Source organism: Chaetodon trifascialis, chromosome 7, assembly GCF_039877785.1.
Source record: "Chaetodon trifascialis isolate fChaTrf1 chromosome 7, fChaTrf1.hap1, whole genome shotgun sequence".
Lineage (NCBI taxonomy): Eukaryota > Metazoa > Chordata > Actinopteri > Chaetodontiformes > Chaetodontidae > Chaetodon > Chaetodon trifascialis.
The window spans coordinates 25204524-25224877 of record NC_092062.1 but is presented as its reverse complement, the minus strand read 5'-3'; the positions used below and the strand labels follow the sequence as shown (position 1 = coordinate 25224877).

General features: G+C 41.4%; 2 protein-coding genes across 2 annotated transcripts; one reads left to right on the top strand and one right to left on the bottom strand.

Moving 5' to 3' along the window:
• Positions 1-1288: 1288 nt before the first annotated feature.
• LOC139334016 (uncharacterized) lies at positions 1289-7529 on the bottom strand. The gene is made up of 4 exons (XM_070966750.1): positions 7176-7529; positions 4325-4594; positions 3720-3767; positions 1289-3450 (listed from the first exon to the last, which is right to left on the bottom strand). Exons 1-4 carry the CDS (start codon positions 7465-7467, stop codon positions 3338-3340), a joined length of 723 nt encoding a protein of 240 aa, XP_070822851.1. The 5' UTR covers positions 7468-7529; the 3' UTR covers positions 1289-3337.
• Positions 7530-10551: 3022 nt separating this feature from the next.
• psmc4 (proteasome 26S subunit, ATPase 4) lies at positions 10552-17959 on the top strand. Its single transcript, XM_070966838.1, has 11 exons — positions 10552-10627; positions 11278-11376; positions 12068-12254; positions 13931-14077; positions 14321-14430; positions 14565-14658; positions 14871-15038; positions 15196-15272; positions 16096-16264; positions 17261-17316; positions 17480-17959. Exons 1-11 carry the CDS (start codon positions 10595-10597, stop codon positions 17591-17593), a joined length of 1254 nt encoding a protein of 417 aa, XP_070822939.1. The 5' UTR covers positions 10552-10594; the 3' UTR covers positions 17594-17959.
• The last annotated feature ends 2395 nt before the right edge of the window (positions 17960-20354 follow it).

Below are 20354 nucleotides of genomic sequence, written 5' to 3'. Positions count from 1 at the left end.
CTAATTGCACTTATGTACGTGAAACAACTGTATCTGCAGCACAATGGACACTATGCAAAAAATATTTATGGGGAAAATTTTAATTTTTTACCTGAAAAATAGTTTTTCTTCTCCAAAACAGAGAGCTTTTACCCTAGGGACATGTGGCTTCACCTGTGAGCTCACTTTGGAAGTGGGCATGGGCTATATTGATGACATCACCACAGATCCTTCCTGATTGGTCAAACTGAGAGTGTTACAACTGTCCCCGGTCTCCCCTACTTGTATTATATCACCACTGTGTGGGAAATATACTTTAATATACTTAAAATTAAATGAAATTAAAGTACACTTTAATTAAGCGTGCGAATACTGTATTACAAAGGTCTTGAAAATAAGTATACTTTTCACAAGTACACATCATTACTATTGACAGTATTGTAATTTAGTAGCCTTTTCTAAAGTAAACTTAAGTACGATTTATAACAAACTTACAATAAAGTACACTTTTTTAAACGTGCTGCAGAATTAGTATATTCATTTTTAATAAATTCAAGGAGACCTTAATGACATCAGTACAAGTCAAATATACTTAAAACTTAACTTAAAAAAAGTGTACTTGTGATGACTTTTTTATACTCCAGTGATATTTCTAATACTTTGAGTGTGCTGCTTTTTGACCTGCTGGATGGAACTGTTGGTTCTAAACCCGCCACCTTTTTTGTGTGTTTAACAAATGTTATGTATCTCTAGAAATGCGCCTCAGACAGATAAACCTTCTGCTTCAATAATTTCAAACTCACCCCGGACACTTGGTGCACGTCTGGTGATTTTAAAGGGATCACTCATCTCAAAACTAAGTGTCATTAAATCCAGACCGCCTGACTGTTAAAAATGGCAGGTTTCAAACCCGCTTTTTTAGCCACGATTGTTTCCTGTCTCATTCACCCGCATATACAGATTTTCACACACACACCACGCAACATGACAATGGCTGGCTGCCCTCTGCCTCGGCTCAGAGAGCAATCAGTCCACTGAGTGTGCGCTGATCTCTCGTTTTGGCCATTTCATAATGCCGGTGGTCAGGATTACTGTGCTGATTGCATCCCTGTCCTCGTCCTGACAAAAGCACCGTGCCTCTCACTCCCTCTGTGACTGTGTGTGTGTGTGTGTGTGTGTGTGTGTGTGTGTGTGACTGTGTGACCTTCCTGTCCCTAATTCCACCAGCATCCCTTTTTCATCTTTTTAAATATGTGGATTAACTTCAGTCACAGCAGGATGAATTCCACTCATCTCACTCAGACGCATTGAGGGTAAATTTGTTTTATTATCCACAAATACAAACATATCGTCCTTGATTCTTGCACAAGTGAGCAGGTTCGACGCACTGACAGACGATGCATTTTAGTCACGGGGTCACTGGAGTTTGTGAATTTCACCGACAGATTTTACTTTTAGATCTGCTCGGGTTTTATTGTTGTTTAGGTTTACGCTTTGAGTGAAGCTGATGCCACATGGATGTATTTTTAGTTACCACATAAATGTTTTAATCAGAGAAAAAAGGGGTCACTCTGCTGGTTTCCCCTTTGTGCAACTGCCCTGTCGCCATTAGAGGCAGAGCAGTATTGGCAATACCTTTCCTTATTTCAAAGCAGGGGAACAGAAAGGACTGTGAAAGAACTGATGGTAAAAACTGTGAGACAGAGAACCAGAAGTGAAAGAGAAACCTGCAGACGTGGGTTTACATTAGATTTCTGATAGAGATGTAAACAGAAATCAAAAGCAAAACACATGGCTAGTATCAAAACGAGAATGTGCATATTCAACTAAAGAGCGCTAAGAATGGAAAAGAAGAGTAATAACACAGTTTGTTTGTATATCACTTCACATATAAGGACCTTAGCACCGTTCAGTATTAACAGATACAGTTTGCATTGTGAATGAGAGGAGAAACTGTTGTACAAGTTGTTATTGGTTAGATGTTCTGTATAGATAATCCCACTAAATATTTAGAATAACATGACTTTGTGATGGGGCTGCACGGTGGCGCAGCAGGTAGTGCGCGTGCCTCACAGCAAGAAGGTTGCCGGTTCGATCCCCGGGTCAGGTGGGGCCTTTCTGTGTGAAGTTTGCATGTTCTTCCCATGCATGCGTGGGTTCTCTCCGGGTACTCCGGCTTCCTCCCACAGACCAAAAACATGCTCATTAGGTTAATTGATGACTCTAAATTGTCCGTAGGTGTGAGTGTGAATGTTTGTTTGTCCTTGTATGTGGCTCTGCAATCGGCTAGCGACCGGTTCAGGGTGTACCCCGCCTCTCGCCCATTGTAGCTGGGATAGGCTCCAGCCCCCCGCAACCCCGAAAGGGATAGGCGGTATAGAAAATGGATGGATGGATGGACTTTGTGATGATCTCCGCCTTAAATGTATAGACAGTATGTTTCAGTGACATACAGTATTTTGTGATTTGCATCCTCCACCTTAAATCAAAGTCCGTCTTTTGCTTAAATTGATCTTGTTACAAAGCCTTTTACACATTTTACCAAAAAATGTAGCTACCATGTTTCAGTGTCAGTAATATCTAATGATGATTCAACCCTGACGTATCATCACTCGCCATGTCATGTGATATATTTACATTGGCTTGCAGAACATAAAATCAAAAACCTCCATGCCTACTTTCACCTTACACCACCCCCACCGAGCTGGCCCTGCTGATTAGACGCTCCCAGGAAGTTATAAAAGCATGTTTGTGAGTGCACAGAGCAAAGAAACAACTGATACTCCTTGATTAAATAAAGCCTGCAGATTACTAAAATGCCAAAATTGTGGATGTATAGAGGAAAAATCATCCATCCATCCTTCACAGGAAATAGTTGGAACGGCTTTGTCTGAGTGTGCATCCCACATCAGATGTTCTGTGAGCCAAATCCAAAGTAGTTTTTCATGTGGTGCTGAAACCTGAGATTAAACCAGCGACCCTGCATGGAGATTTATGAGTTCACAGTGAATGCAACAGGAAACAACTGATTGGTGCATAATACATTTTGCTTGCTTTGTCTAAATGTTGGAAAAAGAAGGACACATCTCTGACATGGGACAGCCTTATTGAACCATTACAGGCACTTGAAGGATGCAGCCGTGTCAATGTTTGACAGAGCAGCAACATTTATGCCATAATCTGATCATTTCATTGTGAAGATTACTTCCATTCAAAGTGTGCTCCCTTTCAGCTTGAATTTATTGATGCTGGTTGTCCCTGGTTATGAACTTTGGTCTTGAAGATGTTTCTTGTTTCTCTGCTGATGGCCTGGATCTCTGTTTTTAAGCCTCAGCGTTCCAGCCCGATGTCGACAACCTCAGCTTCTGCGCATCAGCAGGGCAGTCACGAGGCCCAGCAGGATGGTGATGGGCACCAGGAGGAGAGCCACATACAGGAGCCACGGCTCTGGAAACACCACCACGCCTGGCTCTGAGGAGCACAACACCACAGACATGAAGCACAACCCTAAAATTAAATCACCCGCGGAAACAGCTTTGGATTTATTGTAATCCTTTCTCCTGTAACAGCAAATTGAAGCCAAAATTAACCCAAATTACAAACCAAACCAACCATTAGGTCTACAAATGTCTTTTTGTAATTTGTTTGAGTTCATCCTTTATGAACAAAGTATGAAGAAGTTTCCTAAAGAGCAGAAGCAGCAGAAAGCGAGCGCTTCCTGCCGTTTAGGAGAGACTCACCAGAAGGAGTTGAAACATTTTTTTCAGCATCTCCAGGTTCTCCATCCACTGAGAAGAAAGCAGTCAGATCAAACCAGTGTCCGCTTTAATGTTGGCATATTGCTTGAATTCTGCATCATTTCACAATAATATTCACTCATATTTCATGCTTAAAGCTTCTCTACTCAGAAGTCTTTAGGCCAATAAAACTACATCCTACAGAAGCCAAAGCGGCCGTGTTTGCAATTACTGCTTTTAATGTCTCCGTCTCAAGTTCATGAGCTAATTATTTTGTTATCTCGAGATAACAGAACTTGACAGAACAACAAAAGGCCAGTTTCTTGCCATTAGTTGCCACTTGTGAGAATGTTTTCCTTTGTGATTTGATATGAGAGTCTTTACATCATGGCTAATTATTGGCCCCCCTTGATTTGGCATTTTCAGCTTAAATCTACAGTTGTCAAGACATCACCTATGCCTGCTGACACGGTGATCTGATCTCTGATAAACAAGTAACAAGAAGGAACAGCGTTTTGTTTTCTCCTGATAACTGGTTGATTGACCCGTTTTCACAAGAAAACACACTTTGTTAAGTTGAGATGATGAGATGATTAACTTACCATTACCGGGCGGGCGGTAGTAGAAGATGCTTTTTGTTATCAAGTCTTTGTTCAGGTGCAGCTGACACTCATATTTTCCTTCGCTCTTCACCGAAACGCTCTCGGAAAGTGTGACGTAGGGCAGAGCTGTGCCATTATCTCGTGGGGCAGAGTCAACACTTTGGGGTTTGTGCCCGTCATGAAAAATGGACAAAACAAATCCGGGATCCGGGGTCACGTTTACTTCACACCAGAGCAGAGAGTCATTGTGACTGGTGAGGTTAAAGGTCATGGCATCTGAGAGGAGACACAGAGAGATAAACTCAAACACATAAAATGGATGTTAAATGATCTGTAATTGACTCTTTAAAACGTGTGTATGTGCAGGTTGTCAGTAATCTCTTAGCTACCATAGAACTAACTCTGGCATAATAAGAAAATAACTAGAGCTCATATTTTTTTCCCTCCGTGCAAGCTTGTCTTGACTTTGCAAACCGCCAATGGTTCCACTGTGGAAACTATTTCGACTTATTTATGTCAGTTTCAGATTTACGGGATCTTTCGCTTGAATTATTCTACATGCAACTCTAAGTCATGTTTTCTGTGTTTGTACTGCACACGAACTTAAGCAGCATTAAGCATGTACATAGCAAAGAGAGGTTTCTCCAGCAGAAACTGGCCATTGAGCAAAGATGGGTCTTCAGCTGGGACTTAAAAGATTCCATAGTCCGAGCAGCCCTAATGTCCAGCGGCAGGCTGTTCCAGAGTTTAGGGGCTGCCACTGAAAAGGCTCGGTCACCTTTAGTCCTGAGTCTGGACCTGGGAACCTCCAGGACCACTTGACTGGACGACCTCAGTTCTTTAATAGGTTTGTGGACCTGAATAAGGTCTGCTAAATAATGGGGGGCCAACCCATGTAAAACTTTAAAAACAAGAAATAAAACCTTAAAAACTATTCTAAAATGAACAGGAAGCCAGCGTAGCGATGCCAAGACTGGGGTTGTATGCTCCCGCTTTCTAGTCCCAGTTAAAAGCCGAGCGGCACCATTTTGGACCAACTGCAGCCGGCGGAGAGATGACTGATCGAGGCCAACATACAAAGAATTACAGTAGTCCAGCCTGGTCGTGATCAGAGCGTGAATGACTGTCTCAAAGTCACCACGAGGAAGATAAGGCTTGAGTTTGGCGAGCATCCTTAACTGGAAGAAACTGTTTTTAACAACAGCGCTAATCTGCTTGTTGAAATTAAAGGCGCTGTCAAAGAACACACCCAGGTTTTTAACAAAGGGATTAGTGACAAACCCTAAAGTGCCAAGAGTGCTAGTACAATAATCCAGCTTGTCAGAAGAACCAAATACAACAACTTCTGTCTTGTCTTCATTAAGACAGAGGAAGTTTAAGCCCAACCATGATTTTAAGTCTTTTAAACAGTTAAACAAAGGTTCCAGAGAGTCCGCACAATCAGCCTTTAAGGGCAGATAGATCTGAATGTCATCAGCAAAGCAGTGGAACGAGATATTAACCTTTTTAAAAATTGACCCCAGGGGCAGCATGTACAGGGAAAATAATACAGGACCTAATATGGAGCCCTGTGGAACCCCAAAGGAGAGAGGGGCCACTGGTGAGGAGCATTCACCAAGACAAACACAGAAGCTCCTGTCAGTCAGATAGGACTCAAACCATTTAAGGGCTGTTTCCTTCATGCCCACGCACTGTTCCAGCCTCGATAAAAGAATGGCCTGGTTAAGTGTGTCGAAAGCTGCCGACAGATCTAAAAGCACTAAAACTGCAGAATTTCCAGAGTCAACTGTTAACAGAAGATCGTTAAAAACTCATTAGAGGGCAGTTTCAGTACTGTGGCGTGCCTTAAAACCAGATTGGAATTTTTCAGAAATACTAAAATCATCTATGAAAGTTTTCAGTTGATTAAAAACAACTTTCTCTAAGACTTAAGATAAAAAGGAGAGTTTATAAATGGGCCTAAAATTGGACAGAACAGAAGTGTCCAGATTTCTCTTCTTTAAAAGAGGTTGCACATTGGCATGTTTAAAAGCAGCTGGAACACAACCTGATCTGAGAGATGTATTAACTAGAGATAAAATGGTCGAACCCACAAAACATCTGTGGTTTGACCATTTTAGAGAGATAGAGCAGACGCCGCATCGACCACTACTGCCTATTGGTGCTGACGAGCCGTGGGGCTGCCGTCTTGGACCGGTCACCCGCTCCACTCAGTGCTGTTTGGCAGGCGCAGAGAAGTGTCAGCGCATTTAATCCATCGTAACTCTCTGAATACCAAACTGATTTTCACACGTTTTTTTTTTTTGCTGCAAACGTCATGTAGCTATGATACAGGACAAATGGTTCGGCGTATTTTAATATTCATATGGGATTAACAGTAATAGAATATTCTGATGTAGCCTAGACTGTAGTCAGGTATTTTGCAAACACTGTAAACACACACATTACACACACACACACACACACACACACACACACACACACACACACACACACACACACACACACACACAGATAGCAGATAGTGGCGGTAAAGTCAACTATTTTAATAATTTGAAGAGACAATATATGATGTGAAGATATGAAACAACATACTGACTAATGAACACATTATATTTCTAATGCCTATTGTCGGCCAATGGAGGAGCATGAGGATGTTAATACATTTAACATTAAACCACAGCTTCATGCTACACTGTGATGCAGTGGTAGTGGTTTATGTTTGTTCTCTCTCACATCGTTACCATCTCTTTCACATATGTTCTGTGACGACTGTCCCGATGAGATCACAAGGAAGAAATCACAGCAGACATGTTGCATACATTGGTCGAAAACAAAAGGAGAAGCTTATATTTACCATAAACCATCAGTAAAGTTTCACTCCCTTTGCTCCTGAAACGTTCATCCCTCTTTGTGGCGATGGAGACTTTGCACAGGTACTTCCCGCTGTCGGCCCACTGGACGTTCTTGAGGGATATGGACTTGTTTGAGGAATACGAATCACTGTCCAGAAGGTCAACACGTTTCTCATATTTCTCCGAGGGGGTCCACACTTTGGCACTCTCAGTATCCTCTGTGAAGTACACCCAGTACAGAACCGGTGGGGTCACCATTTTCTCATTATGGGAAAAACTGAGCTGGCACGGCATGACAACATCATGACCCAGAGCAGTGGTAAGCACAGGAGGCTGGTGGACTGTGACCAGGGAGCAAGTTCCTGAAACAACATAAAAATACAAATAAAAGTGAGAGCGTGTTGGGTAACTGTAATCATTTCCTGTCAAAAGTAACAGGACTGTGAGTCTGACACGGTTGTCTGCAGCAGGGAACAGGCCTGACTCCCTTCCTCTTCACCCTAGACTTCACATGAACATCAGCCAACAGCTCTGCAATCGTCAGCCTCATCACAGATGGGGTCGACAGGCAGCACAGAGAGCTGACCCAGGGATTTGTGGTTTGGTGTTGGTGGAACCGCCTCCAGATGAATGCACTGAAAACCAAAGAGCTGGTGGTGGACTTCTGCAGGTGCAAACACTTTCCTTTGACACCAGTGAACATCCAGGTAGCAGACAGGTACTGGACAAGTACCTGAGTGCTCACCTGGATAATAAACTGCACCAGACTGATTGTACACATGCCAGAGCAGACTGTATCTGCTGAAACAGGGGGGCCTCCTGAGGACCTTTGTTGACTCTGTGGTGGCATCAACCTCCACCTGTGTTGTTCCAATGAAACTGTGTTATGATGACACATGATGACACCATAAAACAGCTGCAGGCAGCAGCTACAAGCAAACTCTGGGATGTTTGAACCTGCAAGTTAAATTTTTTAAGACATTTGACCAACCAATTCTCAGCTTAATAGAGAAAACTATTTAGAATTGATGATCATGTGCAATTCCTCCTACATTCTGCTTTTCAGATGTCTGAAAAATGGTTTTCTGTCTGTTGAGCACTTGAACGTCACACCTTAAATTCAACTATCACGGTGATTATCACATGCGCTAATAATGATGATCAAATGTGGACGTCCTGATCTCTGAACACACACCATGTAACCACAACATCCTTGATTCATTTTGGGCTCTTTGTTGCACACCCCTCGCTCTCGTTTCCCCTCGTTTCCTGTTTGCATTTACTCTGTTTCTCATCCAATTTAGCAAAAACACCCCAAAGCTAAGCTTCAAATTTGAAATAGTCAGAAATGCATGCAAAAACAGAAAATCCCACATGCCACTAAATTTTGCACCAAGCCGCTGTCAGCTGTTCAAAATGGGTCAACATGGTGGAAAATTAATTTTCTCATGACATCCAAACAATAGGATGAGTGCTGCTCACCAAGCTTTGAGGACTTAAGGCAGGAACGCCCAAAGATGCGACAAAACAAGTTTAGAGACGGTAAAGAATCTAGCGTAGAGACCAAAGTTTGTGCTGGTTCATAGACTTTTGTGAACAGCTTTTCGAAGTTGTAACAGACTAACACAAGAAGTGGAGTCCGATACATAATTTAAAGGAGGTCTGAAACGTAATTTGATTCAAAAAGTTTTCTGTAAGGACGCCTCTCTGTGCACTAACATAAAGCTACGTTTGAGGGTTCTCTCTTCTTGGATTTATCATGAGTCTTCGTCTAACCTGAAGCTGCTTGTTGTTGTTGTCTTGTATCAGAAAAATACACACACACACCCCTGTCAATACCACAGTAAAGAAAGAGCTGAAGAAAGGCTGGAAACACCTGAATGAAACCTGATCACCTGCAGGAAACAGCATCAACCCACCTTAAGATTTGAGAATTTGGAATTGGCAGCGAGTGAGCCTGCAGAAGCTCAGGATCCCTGTCACAAACACAAACTTACGCCTGTCATCTACAACAGCAAAAATCTCTGTACACTGTACCTGCGACCATAAGGTGGAGAATCATCCACTGTGACCATCCCCATTCTGTCACTGCTGGCAAAAAGATCTTTGACATTTCAATACTTTAACTTTGAAAGACGCATTAGAACAACGACGCTGCCTCCTCTGAGTTGAGATGAAGTATGCGCAGGCATGTGATACACCACTTCCTCTGAGGCTGGAAGGTATTACTCATCTGAACCCTCCCAATATAAACAAATCATACACAGGTTTACGTTTTTAGTATTTTAGCATTGCTATGATGGTACAAAAATAACATTTCTTGACTTCTGCAAATAATTGAAGATATTTTGAATAAAATGCAGCACATAAAAAAGTCAGTTTGGGCATGAAAGTGAGAGAGCAGAAACAGGATGTTCTTCTTTTATTTCCTTTAAGAATACAGAAGAATATGACTTTTTTAAAAAAAAATTTATTTTACATGTGTTTTACTTTCCATTCAGTTCAAGTCCAGTTTTTTGCTTGTTCTGGAGCTTTCGACTGTATCCCATAGTCATCACCAGCAGATGTTTGTTCAGTTGTCTTTAAACTGTAGATGTTCAAAGTCTCCTTCATTCTGGGCATGTTTGGGACTTCTTATGCATGCTGGCTCGAAAGGTGAGCTCAAAAGCTCAATCTTGATCTTGGACACACAAGTCAACATAACAATCTCCACTTACTTGCAAGTAAGTTGTAAGAGACTGTTTTGTCGATGGTTGCTTTCAATGTTGTCTATCATGGTTCACTTTATTATTCAGCTGCCCACATGGTTGACTAATAAATTACCAGACAAAGAGATACTGATGCCCTTTAAACAAACCACTATCTCCCAGATACAGATGTTTGGGCCGGTGCATTGTCGCCAGACACTGGTGTACTTTTTTCCATGTGGTCTCCCACACAGGAGAAATGACATAGTTCTAAAGAAATCACCTATTTTTGATAGTTATCAAACATTTTTCAGATGAGCCCTGAATGGAAACCACTGCGGTGTATGTATGTTGTGTTTTCACACAAGCGTTAAAAAGGTGTGAGGACCACTTGCTCTGCAACAGGATATATGCACATGATAACTCTGCACACCCACATGCCTGTGGTAACAATCTGTTAAAAAACGGTTTGAAAAAGCTCTATTTTCATGTAAATCATAAAAATCGTATGCCACTCTATAATATGTGGAATGAATTCTATTGTTTTATTACTAAAATGTGCTGAGTTGAGTTTGGCTACTAAGTTTGCACTGTGACGCTATTACAGTTCAGCAGGTGGCGGTGGGAACACCGAGATGCCAACCACCGTAGAAGTCTACAGGAGAACTCCATTACCCATACAACTCTCTGTCAACGTATGACGTCATAACGTCAGTCAGTAGGCATATTTCAAGATGGAGGATATCGTAGCTGTAGAAAAGAGCCCGGTATGAGTCAGTGAGATTGTTTCCTGTTTTGCACTTAAAATCGACATCGTTTGTGTGTTAGTTTTTGTAAATCTAGGCTTTTGAGTGTCGCTGTCCATGGCTGTTTGTCTAAATTTTTGCTTACTAATTGTTAGCTTGTTAATGCTGCCGAAACGCAAACCTGCCAATTCATTCTCTGCTCAGTGCAGTTGCTATGTCATGCAAGTTAGCTGCTATCATTAGCATGATGTTTTCGACGGAGTAGAATTGGGTTTTCATAAAAACATAGTCACCAAAGATCTGTGTGAATCATTTAGGGGTGTTTTTGTTGTTCATCGATGAGTCGCAAACGGCTTTAAGTACGTAGTTTTTGCTTTTGCGAGTTAGCTAAGTTAGCGGCTAAGAGCTAAGGTTAGCTAAGCTAGTGTCACTGAAAGGTGCCATGTAATAACCAAGCATAAAGTTGTTTATTGGTGTGCGTCTGTAAATTTCCATTTTTTTGCTGTCATTTGTTCCCGAGCTGAAAGTAGTCTGCGCCATAAATGTATATGTTTTTCTGTTTGTCTGGGTGAACAACAGTACAAGCTCTTTGCTGATGTGTGTTGTTAAATCCAACAATAACTTGCTGTAAGTTCATGCTAATCCTTTTTGTGGTATTGTCACCTCTATAGGACGACATGCCGGCAGTACTGACCTCCAGACCTCAGACAGGTCTGTCCTTCCTGGCACCGGAACCAGAAGATCTTGAGGACCTATACAGCAGATATAAGGTCTGACACCTTCTCATACGTCTGTTAAAATCATTTGTTAAAAACAATCTATCTTATGAGAATGACAAACTGTACACTTCAAAGGTGAATTTCACAGGGTTTATTCAGTGTCCTCATGGATTACAGAGGACTGTAGTCTGCTTAAACTTTCCGATGTTCAATCACACACATCCCTTGTTAAACCCTTAAAATTACATCTGTTCTGGAATATATGAATATTTAATTATTTTATATTTCCAAACAGCTGGACACAAGTCAATTTTCAGTATATGCATATACTAGTGTAATTTGAATATTCCAGCCCATTTGTGATGTCACAAATCGTGCTCATACGCCCATCGCTGGAAATTGGATTTTCATTGAGCACGGATGAACTTTCCGCTTTTAGGAGATGAATGTGAACTCTTGGCATACATCTTTCTACACAGTGAAGCTCAAACAGTCACCTGTAAGAAAATACATTTTCGAGGGGAGGGGGACTTAAACGTGTATTTTAGATCATTTTGATGCACAGGGCCTTTGCGTTTATTGTACAATTCTGTATCTTTTTTTTTTTTTTCCCTTGAAGGAGTTTCATGATATTTGTTGCAGCCAGCAACGGTGGTCTGTGACCTTCAACAAACAAATCTCTGGTACTTTCAGCCTCTGCGGGTTCTCACCCTTCTTTTCTCTACTTGTTGTATGTTTGCAGAAGCTGCAGCAGGAGCTGGAGTTTTTGGAGGTGCAGGAGGAGTACATCAAAGATGAACAGAAAAACCTGAAGAAAGAGTTCCTCCATGCCCAGGAGGAGGTGAAGAGGATACAGAGCATCCCACTTGTCATTGGCCAGTTCCTGGAAGCTGTTGACCAGAACACAGCCATTGTTGGCTCCACTACAGGTACTGTTAAAAGAAAAAAAATGTAAAAGGCAAAGAATTATGTGCTTCCAGTAATATTTTTAAGTAATTAAAAATTGGAGAGGATGCTCTGTTTGACCCTGGTGACAGTTCCACAAACCATCACCTGCATATCACATTGTTCCAATAATGCACTTTGAGCTGCAGTTCTTGAATTCTTGAAAGGTGCTTTACAAATAAAATGTCGAATGATGAACAGGAAAGCTTGCAGGGTGTCTTTAATGCCTTTGAATTTGCACTAGGGGTCTGCAAAAGTCAAAAAATGTATTCCTGATTTAAAAAAAAAAAAAAAAAAAAGCTGTTTTACACAAGCCCACGATGGTCCTCGTATGTTTTAAAAAAACAGACCCAAGCTTGAAAGGATGTGATTTTGGCAGCGCATGCAAATGAGATCTGAATCCCTGTATCCCTATTTTTAGCATTGAGTGTTTTCTAGTGCTGCATGCATGCACACATGCATGAGTTTGTTCATTTATTTTCTTGTGTGGCCGCGACCAAATAGCTTATGTATAATACAATCAAAGGGAAATTTCAATGAGAAATATCAGAGAGAATTTCTTAGCTGACCTGGCTACTTCATGGGCTGTAATATCCCTTGAGGATTTGGCGGGGTAGGTGTGGGATGTTGCACCTGCCCTCTAGTTTGCATTCCAAAACACTGAAATAGAACCTGTTATTTCATGTTGTGAGTTGCTTTTCACAAATATTTACTATTGTGGTTAAAATTTTGCTGTGTATTACCACAATTTCTGGAGTATTGAGCGCACCTGAATATAAGCCGCACCAACTAAATTTAGAAAGAAAAAGATGTGTACATATATAGGCCACACCTGTCTATAAGCCGCAGGTGCCCACGTTGTAGCATGAGATATTTACACAGAAAGATGGTACACAATAAGATTTTTTTAATTTTTAATTACCATAAATAAATGTTTTTTTCCAAACAGTGTCTGTAACACGGCAGTAACACAGCAATAGCACAGCAGTAAAACGACAGCAAACGTGCAGTAACACGGCAGTGAAACAACAGTTAAATTGCAGTAACACGGCAGTTAAATGACAGCAAACGTGCAGTAACACGGCTGGTTAAAAAACATAACCAGCCTAGCAGCTGTAGCCTATTAGCCTACCAGAAAACACGATCAAACTAGCATCTTCCTCTGTGCCTTATCTCTTCCACCTGTCTGTCTTGCTCTTGCGTTTCCTGCTAGAGCGCCCCCTTAGAGGCCGTTAGCCCGTAAAAATCTATAGATTAGCTGCTTCGTTGTTTAAGCCGCAGGGTTCAAAGTGTGTGAAAAAAGTAGCGGCTTATAGTCCGGAAATTACGGTAATATTTGGTGTGTAATGAATATTTTCTTCACCAGGTAACATTTTTTTCTTACTAACATTACAATTCCAATAGCTAAATAGAAAACAAAGTAATATGCATTAAACATTCAAAAGCACTGAAATTAAAAATGAATGAGAGGGCAGATGATGCATACGAGCTGTATATTCGAATGCTTTAGCTTGTTCTGGCTTTCAAAGTCTTTTTAGAGAACCTGCAAAGATGCTGTCAACTTTTAATTATTCAGTGTGAAGTACATGTTTTAAATGTGTAATGAGTTCTGTTCCTGTGTTCTCTCTCTCCTTTTTCTACATCCTTGTTCCCCACTCAGGGTCCAACTACTATGTGCGCATCCTGAGCACCATCGACAGAGAGCTGCTGAAGCCCAACGCCTCAGTGGCTTTGCACAAGCACAGCAATGCCCTGGTGGATGTGCTCCCTCCTGAAGCTGACAGCAGCATCATGATGCTGACGTCAGGTAAACGCTCAGCACCAGTCTGTCCCAGAGGATCTCTGGACATGTTAATGGCTCCTCAGCAAGGACAACTGCTCATATCTGGAGGCTACATTTATTTTTAATGGAGTCACAGAAGATTGCAGTTGTTTTATCTAACATTGGCAAATAATCATCTTGTACATTAAATATACAGATGCCATTTTCTTGAAGCTGCTAAAGAAGGTCTGAGGTCTCGTGTAAAGTTCACTGTGTTTCTGTTTGCAGACCAAAAGCCAGATGTGATGTATGCTGACATTGGTGGTATGGACATTCAGAAGCAGGAGGTCAGAGAAGCTGTAGAGCTGCCACTCACACACTTTGAGCTCTACAAACAGGTCAGATATTCAAGAGAAAATTTTAACACAGACACGTATTTTTTTTATGCCACTGAGGGCAATAAGATGAATTTTGCTAAAAAATGTAAAAACCTGTGCTTGACATTTAATACCTGCTCTGTGTCCTTTCTCAGATTGGCATTGACCCACCCAGGGGTGTCCTTATGTACGGACCTCCAGGTTGCGGTAAAACCATGTTGGCCAAGGCTGTAGCACATCACACTACAGGTGAGTCCTCCATATCAGAGACATGTTTGCACAGAACTTCCACCTTTGGTATACTACTGCTGGATATTTTCTGTATGTGTTAAAATAACACTGATTACTACAAACTACAAGTGATATCTACAGTAGATGCTTCATTTCAGTTATGGGTTATCGATAAGGAGTCTGCACAGTAATATGAAAAATGAATCTTTGTCCAATCTCTGTGTCCCCAGCGGCGTTCATCCGTGTGGTGGGCTCAGAGTTTGTTCAGAAGTATTTGGGCGAAGGCCCTCGTATGGTGCGCGACGTCTTCCGGCTGGCGAAGGAGAATGCCCCGGCCATCATCTTCATCGATGAGATTGATGCCATCGCCACGAAGCGTTTCGATGCACAGACTGGAGGTATGAACATTTGTTGCTCACTTGTTGACTTACTGTAATCTTCATGTAGTCAGTCTCATTTTAAGACAGGTTTGTCTTCCCCTGTTTACATCCTTGTAAATTCCATAACATCCTGGTAAAAATTTAACATTTTCCCTTATTTTTTTTTCTTCTGCAGCTGACAGGGAGGTGCAGAGAATCTTACTCGAGCTGCTCAATCAAATGGACGGCTTCGACCAGAATGTCAATGTCAAGGTGAGTCCAGTCCACCTGTCCGAGGCGGCTCTTCACATTCCCTCTGTGACCGCAGCATGTCCGTACGAGCTGACTCATAGTGCCACTGATGATGCTGGAGCGCTGTCAGAGTGAAAACACCAGCCGTGCCGTCTTGTGTCCATTCATTCAGCTTAGAAAGCGCCCAGAAGGTTCATGTTGTCAGTCTCTGAAACCTTAAATGCACATTTTGCCCATGAGCTTTTTACGAGTTCGGCTTGCTCAAAGGAAGCCTTCAGTTTTTAAATAGGATGGCTGCTTATTTATGTTTTTCTGTGAAGAATTCATTTTCCGAAGGGCTTTTTGGGCAGACAGCAAATCTCAGTGACAAATCCTGTTGACTGTACAGCTGTAGCTTTGTAAGTCGCTTCCTGTTAAACTGTGAATGAAGCAAGTGCAGTTTTCTGTCAGCTGTTTATTTGCCAGACATATTCAGTTGCTATTGCAAAATACCAACATTTGAATCAAAAAGTATTATTATTGGTAATATTTTGCCTCAAAAAATCATGTGTAGGTCATATGGATTAAATAAATGCTTGTAAAATGATGGCTTCAGCGCCCTGTGAGTGACTGATTAAAGCCTCTCCTGTGAGGTTCCATCATTAGTTTGCCAGTTTCGAAGGTCTGGCAAAACCATTGCCCTAGATACCACCAGTGCATTCAGTCCAAGTTAGACCAGTAGCTCATTTGTCTTCCCTTCAGTGAGCCATAAGCGAACATTATGTGTGGAACCAAATGCACCCAGTGTGTTTGCAGTTTACCATCATGCTCACATGACACCTGATGACATTTGAACGCCCCCTAGGTGATCATGGCCACCAACAGAGCAGACACACTGGACCCTGCCCTGCTTCGTCCTGGTCGTTTGGACAGAAAGATTGAGTTCCCCCTGCCCGACCGCAGGCAGAAACGTCTCATTTTCTCCACCATCACCAGTAAAATGAACCTCTCTGAGGAGGTCGACCTGGAGGACTGTATCCTTTTGGTTCAACAACAACAATAACAACGTGTTGTCTGTCTTTCTGTCTCTCTGCGTGTCCCTGTCTGTCTCTCTGCATGTCTCTGGCTGCCTGTTGTTTAATAATCGACAGTGAGTTTTGGTCACTTAATCCTCTTTCATTCTGGACAGAAAACCAAAAAACACCCACTAACGTCTGGCTTTTGTCTTCGGTGGGAAAGAGTACAATTGGCATTCATGGTCAGGTCACATGATGTCGTCAGGGGTGCTTATCAGCTCCAGCTCTGAATGGCAGTGATGGAATCGTGACACCTTTTTCTTTTTTTTGCTGGACTGTTCATGCTGCATGCAAACTGACAAATATGCAAAATGCAAACTCAGGAAAGACAAAATGAAAATTTTAATCAAAACACACAGCAGATGGTGCATTTGCGATTTAAACAGCGTAAAGGGTAAGAGTCTGCAACTCGTCCCCATCCTCCTCTCATTTCTGCCAAAATGTGGTTGCAGTTTCCAAAAACCAGGGTTTTCCCACTTTTATGAGCATTTTTTTCCACAGTGCCTATGCTGTTATGTTTCTACGACGGACACACACACACACACACACACACACACACTCAGAGGTGCAGGCGCGTCCACAGATGTAAGATGTGAGTTTGTTGAAGACTGCATGGCTGTATGTGCGGAGGCAGATATTCTGTTGGAAGAAATGAAAAAGCTTTGCCCGTTTCTGGTCAAGCATCGTAAACAGAGCAGCGTTACCTGTCAGACCTGCTCACCTGGTGCGTTCAAGGCTGTCCTGCTGAAGAGCTGTTTGATTAAAAATCGATGGAATGTTGTGCTACATCAAATTAAATGATATTTGCTTCATTTTGAATATTTTCATCATTTCATCGTTGAAATTTTCTTCCTCCACCACCTGAAAACCGATTTCACACGGCTCAGATACTCAGACGTGTTGAATGTGTTTTGGCATTGCTGTGTTGTTCAGTCCTCCTTAACTGATGTGCAGATGTGGCCCGACCAGACAAGATCTCTGGAGCTGATATCAACTCCATCTGCCAGGAGGTGAGCGAGAGCTTTAATTATCTGTTTATTCACACTGTCTTTTTTTCCTTGGAGCACTGTGAAATGAAAACGAATGGAAGTAAACAAGCTTGCACTTAGAACTAAATGTGTACAATTTGTTTGTTTTTCTTCCTTTTGTTTATTTCTTCCTCTGCCGTCTCAGGCCGGCATGTTGGCAGTACGTGAGAACAGGTACATCGTCCTGGCCAAAGACTTCGAAAAGGCTTACAAGACCGTCATCAAAAAGGATGAGCAGGAGCACGAGTTCTACAAGTAGATAGAAAAAATACATCCTAAAAGGTGAAAAAAAAAAAAAAAAGGTGTCCAGACACACAAGTCTGATATTGATCTGCGTCTGTGTGTCTGCGTCTACAGTGTGTCTTGTGGATTTGCAGTCCATGACTTGCATAGATTTTTTTTGGACTAAATTTACTCACTGCAGCACGAGGCCTCATGTCAGATTGGCCCTTTGTCTCCAGCCTTGAGAAGACACGCTACCATGGGATTTTTGTACAGGCACTCAACTGGTTCTTAAAAATATCTGGCCCTGACTGTAGCTAGGATAGAACATTTGTATCTATATGTACTCACTTAGCAAAACATTACTTCAAAAAATCCATTAAAGATGTTTTCCATAAAAAAAGTAGATGATGTCATTGTTTTTCTGCCTTGAAAGGCATGACTTTTAATTTAAGATACTTAATTGTGAAGGTAATATTGTGTTACGAGCTGCAACAGGTAGTCAATTTAATGATTATTTCATTACTAATTAATTGGCCACTATTTTGAGTGATTAATCGATGCATTTTTAAAGCAATACTGTCTAAATTTCACTGGTTCCAGCTCCTCAAATGGGATTATAATGTGATTTTCTGCAGCTTTCATGACATGAAATATCTCAACAATATAAATGCTCTGAATAATGATAAAAGAAAGTGATGCTATTTAGGCTTTTGGAAATCGTGATGGACATATTTGACTATTTTCTGACATTTTATCAACCAAGCGAGTAATTCTGAAAGTAATCAACAGATAAACTGACGATGAAAATAATCCCGTTTGGCAGCCCTGGTAGGGATTATTGTGGGTGCAATAGTTACCTCAGCGATGGTGATGACCTTTATCAACACTACTTTAGCACTGTTCAGTCGTGATGCCGTGTTTCCTGACAGAAAAAAAATTGCGGCAATGCAAATGGGAAATGTTGCCCTTAAACTCACTGTGAATAAAATGGGTATTGACTCCCACACACACACATTAAAGTGTCATCTATAACGTCACAACATGAGACACATGCTCAGCATTCATATCTATAGTAAGACCAGTTTAGTAACAGCTATGAGACAAAAACTAGAACGTATCGGCAGTTACAGGCAGCAGCCATACATCAGATAAATATACTGTGGCGTGGATATGCTCCTGCCAGTATTTGAATCCCGGAGTTCACAGAGTCGACTCAAGTAGACGCCAGTTCTGGGCTGGGATTCTTCGTTAGTCCTTAAACGCACTCTTTCCTGCTGCTCAGTGGCCCTCTGCTCGTTCTGTTTGGAGTCTGCCCATGAGTCGAACCAGTGCGGCCTTAGGTTGTAGCTCTCCCTTCAGGCCACAAGTGGGGGGAAGAGCATTCATTATAGCATCCCAGCTGCAGCCTCAGAAAGAAAAACACGCCAGGCTACAGCAAATATCACCTTTGTCCACCTTAGCATGAGTGTACATGGACAGGCTGAGGAGCGGACTCCCCTGAGGAACAGCTTTTAGGTTCAATGTAATATGGTCTTATATCCCAAGCTTCAACCCCTTAAGACACTGTGTAAAATGTAAATAAACAGAATGTGATGATTTGAGCAACACTGAAACCCCATATTTTAACAGTGGCAACGAAAGACTGGAAAAGTTGTGAAAAGCTAGGCAAGGCAAATTTATTTGTATAGCAAAATTCATACACTAGGCAATTCAAAGTGCTTTACAGAAGCATAAAAATACATTAAAATCATACATTTCAAAGAAAGGGAGATTAGAAGAGAATAGAAAAATAAAAATAAAATACAATTAAAGGAAAATTAAAAACAGAAGCCAGTAAAAGACAATAAATTAGCATTTAGAATGATTAAAATCATTGAGCAAATGTATTTAAGTAAAAGCTGTAGCAAATAATGTTTTCAACCCTGATTTAAATGAGCTGACAGTTGGTGCAGACCTCAAGCTGAAAGAAAACCGCTGGTGGAACATCTCACAATGCAGTGTGTTAACTGGCAACAGGTTAGTAACGACTGGGTATAAAAGAGCATCCCAGAGAGGTAAAGATGGGGAGGACTTCACCACTCTGTGACAGAGTGGGCTGGAAAATAGTGCAACGATTTGAGAATAATGCTCCTCAATGTGAAACTGCAAAGAATTTGGGGATTTCATTGTGTACAGTGCACAATGCCGTTAAAAGATGAAGAAATCTCAACATGAGGGACAAGGCCAAGCCGATAGTGGACGGCCGTGAGCTTCATTAATGCAAATGCATACAAACACACGACGAAGGACACCCTGAACTGTTAAGCAGCTGAAATTGTACATCCAGCAGGAATGGAAAAAAAACATCCCACTATCATATATCTATTATTTTCTGCTGTGTTTATACTTTTTCTACTGTGCAATATTACATAACACTATGTTATTATCCATGTGCGATCTAAAATTCTGCACTGAAAACTGAAAAAGCAACTATTTTTATACACTTTTTTGTATTTTAATGAACATGTATATATAGTTGATTTTTATTTTGTTTTATTTCTGTTTCTTCTGCCGCTGTTTGTAACAACATAATTTCCCTGTTGTTGGATCACTAAGGTTTGATCTTACTCTCCACATTACAGCTCAGGTCCTGAACGCTTACAGTGTTGTTAGTGGTAAACATGACCCTGTCCTAACTTTTTAAAAAATGTGTTGTTGACATCAAAATCAAAATGACCTGATGTTCAAAAACAGCTACATTTCTCAGTTTCAGCATCTGATGTGTTCTCTGTGCTGTTTTCATTTAGAGGGTTTCA